Source organism: Lolium rigidum, chromosome 5, assembly GCF_022539505.1.
Source record: "Lolium rigidum isolate FL_2022 chromosome 5, APGP_CSIRO_Lrig_0.1, whole genome shotgun sequence".
NCBI lineage: Eukaryota > Viridiplantae > Streptophyta > Magnoliopsida > Poales > Poaceae > Lolium > Lolium rigidum.
Window position 1 is genome coordinate 231,217,225 of NC_061512.1, and position 7,160 is coordinate 231,224,384.

A 7,160-nucleotide genomic window follows, 5' to 3' on the forward strand; every position below is an offset into this window, starting at 1 on the left:
ATTATACAACTACTATTCTTTGGTGTATATGACTATTACTATGCATTTTACCACTTGCTTATGATTCTAAAACAACACAAACCTGAATAAGAACCTTGTTTGTGAATCTCTCTAAAAGTGCAACACACCCTGAACTAATCATTACCACTCACTAATCCTAAATCATCGGGGTTAGGTCACGCTTAGAGCGATTGCATCTCATACTTATGCATTTTTGCATCCTTGCCAATCTTTTAAACATCGTCCTTACCGGACGATGATGCTATTTCAGAATTTGGAGTTATTGCGTATCGAAGACCTTGTCCGCATAATCTTGCAATCAAGAAAGGCAAGTTCATCACTTGCTCATGTCATTTGAGTATCTTTATCAAATTACTTGCAAAGTACTATGATAATCACTATTGCATAAAAACCAAAACCACTATTTTCATAACTATGAATATGACTATGTGGTGGGCAATGGAACCATGGATTGTGTTGATATGGTGGAGGTTCCATTGCAAGGGTTTATATCCATCTAGGATTAAACAACAAATGTCGTCCAGTGATTCTTGTGCCGTAATAACCGTGTTAACCATAAGATCCGGAGTGGGACGGAGTAGTCAAAAGTGTTTCCACCTCTCGTTCATCAACGGACGCGCTTTACCGTAGACACTTGTATCTGTCGGGGGCGAGCGGCAGGCTGGGGAAGCCTTAAGTCCCCACGGCATTGTCCGTAGACACTTGTCGCCCGAAGAACAAGCGGTAGGCTGGGGAAGCCTTAAGTCCCCACGGTATTGCGGTCTATGATGGGCTGCAGCTACCGGCGTAGGAATGTATGGTAGAGCCCTGCATTGACGTCGTGGTCGGGGTCCACCCTGAAATCTACGGGAATAATGGGACCGGCGTGGACCCAGGGTCGGGGCATGCAACAAAGGGTGGGTGTTCGAGGTAGCGGAGGAACATGATTGGCTAGACCTTATACCGGGCCTCACACCATAGGAAGTGTGGACAAGCCTGCAGCTTGGTTGGCACCAAGGTTAAGATCTCTTATGGGTAAAGCAACACACCTCTGCAGAGTGTAAAGAACCGTGACCTGTCACTCCCTGTTCCGGGACATGGAACTGCGAACGCGGCCGGAAAGGAGCTCCATGAAGTTCTAGTAAACCGGTGAAGACTGACGGACATAGTTCTTCTGAATAAAAGCAACCTTTTGACGAAATGGTTATGAAAACTTGCATTGGTATTAGACTTTCTGGTCTAATGCCGTAGCTAGTGCATTAAACACCTCTTTCCTATAATGAACTTGTTGAGTACGCTCGTACTCATCCCACTCTTAAATCCCCTGCTTAAATATGGAGGCATCGAAGGAGGATCTACAGTGCAACTCGAAGGCCGAGGAGTCAACAACTACTTCAAGAGACAGGACCCTATCAGAGGAGTCAGATACCACATCCAACAAGGAGAAAAACCTAGTTTAGCCATAGAAGGGAACTAGCTTCCTAAACCTAGCTCCTACTTAGCCAGAATCTATTCATAGCCTCTATAGCTAGTCAAATACTCTACAAATAGAGTTCGTGATAGGATTAGACTACGAGTCGTTCTTCTGGAGTTTATTTGCAGATTTACCTCATTGTAAAGTAGGAGGCTGTGATGATCTTATGTAACAGAGTCAATGTTGTAATTCTATAGACATGCCTTGGACCCGCATATGTTTCTGTTGTACCACTCTGAGCGATATAATACTAGTGGAACGGTGTTTCATTGGTGTTATATCAGACTTGCATACTACACCATGCAGTGGTACGCCGGGTCACCACAGCGGCTATGTTATTTATATGCTAAATGAGAAAAAACCACCGATGGCCGGCTATAGCCCTATTTAACCTCTAACTTGGCCGCTAAACCTTCTGCATTTTGAATTTCTCTTCTCTTCTCTTTCCTTTTTTATTTCTTGTTTTCCGAATTTGTGTTCAATATAATTAGAGAAAACTTGTGATTTTGAATAGTTGAATACTTGTTTGCCTTGAATAGTTGAATAAGTTGTATCACGGATCGTGTTTAAGTTATAATTTTCCTGTTCTTTTGGTAAGATATGATTGGAATATTCTAATTTTTTGGAAAAAGGCTAAATAGAATAGCCCATTATAACCCGACTATAGCCTTTTATAGCCTCCAAAATAATCGCAGCTAAATAAGATAGCCGGCTATTTTAAACTATGGTGGAGACTAGTTCAATGTATGTACAGGATGTTCTGATTCTTTGATATCCAGTTTGATCCTAGTTGCATGTTGATCTTTGATCTCTGGTTCACATTAGATCACACGAGCACGCACTCGCAGAGCTAAGACAGTCACATGGTCGCGCTGATAGAACTGTGGTGGTCTCAATACATCGATGTAACACTACGGGACTATAGAATTATTATCGAAGCACTCGGTCTCACAAGTTACAACCCACTACGAGTATATCCTTCTACTGAAGGTCATAACAGCGAGCATAATAGAGAAATTTAACCAGGAAGACATAGAGTGCAAACACATGTTTAATTACCAAGCTTAGAATGGCATGCAGAACCGTGTTTAAGCAAAACACATTCGAATGGCAATCCTGGTGGTGTGCAACTTAAGACACAGGCTAAGGATCTACAACTTCAGGGATCATCGACAAGCCTTGAGTCTTTTTGTTTCTAATAAGGAAGTTCAAACGTCAGATAAGACAGTTTTCACGTTAGCTACGACACCATTGGCCTAGTAGCCCTGCTTCATCCTTTCCTCGTGACGGTTCTTCTCGTCCTGGAAACATAAAGCTCAAGTCAGCAGCATATCACTGCAATTTGGCTTCAAACAAAGCATTCTCTCATAGAAGATTCGCGGAAAATTAATCAAACTGCAACATATCCAAGACATAAATTTGGAGGGCGGGCGATAATATGGAAAGGGCAAGCACCAGAGTGTAAGGAAGATCTTTTTAACCCCTATTGGCAACAACAAAATAATTCTATATCCAAATCCATGGATTGAAACCGACCAATATGAGGGCATACCATATGATTTAATGATTCTACATATATCCATTCTTCACTTCATAAAGACAAAGTGTACCGACAAGGAACTACTGCATCTGAGCACCCTATGTGATTTAACTGGTCACCATATTTCCTTTTATAGAAAGATATCTACTACTCCCTCCGTCCCATAATTCGTGGCGTGATTGTAGTTCAAGTTTGAACTAAAACCACGACAAGGATTGTACAACGGAGGGAGTACTGGTTAATTTATATGCACTCATATGATATTTCTAATGTTAAAGTGCTCGACAAGTGAGAAGGTAGATTTAATAGTACGCAACAGACCAATGTAAACAATTTAAGTTGTGATTGGCAGTGGAGACATCATGAGAATACTGCGCATAGTTAACGACACAAACTTTTTCTGAAGATGCATCAGAAGGAGTAAATCTCACGACCTTCTATTGTCTACAATCCCTAGTGTTTACTAATGAAATAAACACTGCTCGAATTCCAAAACATGAATTCATCATTAACCAAATACATACACAAGGCATTGTTGCCCTTCATTTAGATATCTCAACTTCAACAAGAAATATTTTTCCAAAAGTGGCACGACTACTTTCCATCCTGCTAAGCATTCTTTCTTGCTTTGTGCCATATTTCAACACAAACCGGAAAGGTAGGGCTAGTATGGAAACAGCCAATTTAGCCTCTATGTCCCAATACACTAAATAAATAAAAAAAACTTCAAGAAACCAGGAAAACCAAAGTTGATAACAGTGATACTGATGTTTATAGAAAGGAATGTTGCTCCAGGGAGTAACATAACAAATTCTATATAGCGAACTAATGAAACAACATCAGCCTCCCAAAATACTTGAAATTATACGAATAAAGTTAAGAGGATGGTTCATTGTGATAAATCAGCATGAATTAGCAATAGTACTGTGAAAGCATGAATTACCAATCTTTTTTAGAAGAAATTGTAATAAATCTAATATGTCTAGTTCATCAATATCAAGTAGTACATAATTGCTATCTTGTGTTAGAACTAAATATTACTACCTCCGTTCCATAATATAAGCCGTTTTGGCAAACTATCTTCTCAACTGTTATGTGATGAAGAGGTTAACTTGGAGCGAGATGATTTGCAACCTAAATGTTCAGAGAGCTTCGAGACCACATCCTTGGATTCATATTCTAGAATATGCAACTTCCAGACAGGTTAATTTTATCGTTGGTTTCAATCGATGGCCTAAAGAGCAATGCACATGAAAACAGCATCCCAAATTGTATAGCATTGTGTAAACAACCATTATTTGCCCTGAACATGTGCATGATTGCTGAATGGTTGTTCCATGTACGGAAGGCTACAGTGCACATATAATCGACAACGCCAAAAATCAGGAGAGATCAAGAATGACTTATGCCAGATTCTAACTTCATCAACAGCTAAGAAATAGGAATACATCAAGTATTCTGCCATACTTAGTTCTCTTCCTTTTTCTCAAGGTGTGGTTGGTTGGGACATGTTTGCACTATGTTAGTTTTGTGTTTTCGTTCCAAAACTACGGATGAGAGGAAGTACAAAATAAAAGTCATATATGTCAAGCTTCATGCACTAGCCAACGCAACCAAAAGTCCGAACTGATGGAAAGGGCTAGGCAATCCACTTATACATATCAACAATATATTTGATTGGATTGTTCTCTAATGCCAGTGCAATAAGATAAAATATGTTGTAAACTCAATGTATTTGGCATGCAGCAAACATCAAAACCAAGCACTTTACAGCAGCATGCATCACCGCTATCTCCATGGACTAGCATGAAAACATGTCCATGAATTTCGTCAACTTTGTGGTGTGAAATCGACATAAACCAGCTCAATCTACAAATCAACATCCCAAATCAAGCTATCAAAGCATTGGTTATGAACATGCAAATAAATAGCAAAAGATACTATCTTTTATACAGCACCTCACCCATCAATGTCATAATGGTCTAACGGCACACTATAAGCTTATCAGAAGGTAACTAACCATGGACCTATGCACAAGAAACATACCTCAAAAGCCTGCTTAAGGTTCTCAAGCTCCTTGTCTAGATCATTGATTGCCTGGGTATATGCCTGCGTTGGGGAGGACTGGCTTGCAGTATGGATCTGCCCATATAACAAAACATCAGACTACTTGAGCAAAGTACAACCCAACTAAAGAATAGAACAAACGTAAGTGCACCCTACCCTAACAATGACTTTGTACTGAAGGGGGTGAGGGAGCTTATAGCCAGCAAAGAGAACATTTGGGTCCCTGTGTAGCTGCCTGCAGAATCTCGCAGATTCAGAAGAAAATAAGAAGGGGTGAACTGATGAACATAACCAGGGACGAAGAGGCACATGGTTTTTCTACACGTACATGCGGAGGATGTTGCCGACAGTATGGTCCTCGCGTTCAATGGTGAACGATGCAGCATTCATGATCTTCGTATCCTTCTCAAATGACACCCTGCATTAGATAATCATGAGGACTATAACCATGTTCTTTAGGTAATAGAGTGGCAGGCAAGCTACAACAAGCCTTAGTTGTGAGGGTAAAAAGCTTTTTAAAAAAAGCATCAGCATTTCATAACATCATGCCATAGAGAGAACACATAAACAGACGCAAGTGGCTATTAACAGATTAACATAATTGAAATGTTAAACTACTTGAAGAAATTTTTATTCCGCAGCTACATTTCCTCCAAGAAAGAAACAAGCTGTACCTAACAAAACACAACTGAAGCATTATCTGGACACAAATGTAGGGGAAAGTGTGGAGGGAGAGTAGACTCACTTCTTTGTGCCCTCAGGCACGACGAAGCGCTCATAGCGATCAGGGGCATTCATCTTCAATCAACACTTGGTTCCTTCCTCTCGAATTACTGCAAGCATGATTCATCAGATCAATAAGGTCCATTTCACAGGTCAGTCAGACTGTTCCTCAACTGAAATTCAGGAAACCCCCTATCCTTGGAGGCAAAGGTACTGCCACAGCTGGTGAGTCTTCGAACAAGTATTCTATTCCCGATGTATAGTCGGCCTTACTTTCTTTCTACTGGCTTCGCAGTATCCAATTTCAGAGCTAGGTGCTGCTTCTCGTAAGAAACAGAGAGAGATGGGTTTAGCCCGCCTTGCTCTGCCTCCTGCCGCTGTTGCGCGGACTGAGGGAGAAGCAGGGGTGGCCTCTGCGCCGTATCGCCAACGGCTGGGGCAACCCATCCCACGCCTTTCCAGCTCCCGCCGCCCCACCTAGGGTTCGGGGCATGGCCATAGAGGGCGGATGCGGAGGTTGGAGAAGGAGAGTAGGGCGGGGTAGAGAGGGGACGGCGGAGAAGGGAGAGGAAGGCGGAGATCCGGGGAGACTCACCGCGCCGCCGCAGGCTAGCTCCAGGTCAGGGACGGCTCCGTCGCGGTGAACAGGAAGAGGGCTTCGTCTGGTACCGCTTCGCGATTCCAAGCCGGAGGTTTTATCGCTTAACATCATAAAATGGGGATTTTATCACATAACCACAATCCTAATTTTTTTATCATAAAACATTAATATTTTTGGTAATTACTTCATAAAACACATAACTTTGTATAATAGCTCATTAGTAAATTCAGGCCCACGTCAATTTAAGAGTGCCAACAGGCGGAAGACAATTAGACCATATTTCGTAGTATTTGCAGGCGCTAAATACGAAGTTGTTTGTCAACACTAGCGGTTACTTCCTCCGTTTTAAAGAATAAGACGCTCTCGTTTTTCGTGCTTTTTGTTTGACCAAGAATTACTTTAAAATATAAAGATTATTTGTATGAAATTAGCATCATTAGAAAGTGTTTTGCTGTTCAATTTTTATGATCGAAGTTCATCTTGAAATACATGTGCGTCTTATTATTTGAAACAGAGGTAGTAAATCTTATGTCTAGGGTAGTTGTTTTGGTACATATTATTAAAATCTTATGCTGGCAAGTTTCTTTTGGTACAAAATATATTACTCAAATCTTATGTTTTTGTGTGGTTATAATTTCAATGGATATTTATCATATGGTAATTTATTTGTGTGTAGCAAATATAGCAAGTGTAGATCATATTCTCATGTCCATCCAGTGTCACACCAAAATTTATTTATTTGTAGCAAACATGTT

At 40.8% G+C, this 7,160-nt stretch overlaps 1 protein-coding gene across 1 annotated transcript; it reads right to left on the bottom strand.

The window, feature by feature from the left end:
• Positions 1–2,507: 2,507 nt before the first annotated feature.
• On the bottom strand, positions 2,508–6,501 carry LOC124653217 (DNA-directed RNA polymerases II, IV and V subunit 11-like). The gene is made up of 6 exons (XM_047192284.1): positions 6,400–6,501; positions 5,827–5,914; positions 5,410–5,499; positions 5,238–5,316; positions 5,061–5,156; positions 2,508–2,775 (listed from the first exon to the last, which is right to left on the bottom strand). Exons 2-6 carry the CDS (start codon positions 5,877–5,879, stop codon positions 2,731–2,733), a joined length of 363 nt encoding a protein of 120 aa, XP_047048240.1. The 5' UTR covers positions 5,880–5,914; positions 6,400–6,501; the 3' UTR covers positions 2,508–2,730.
• Between the last annotated feature and the right edge of the window lie 659 nt (positions 6,502–7,160).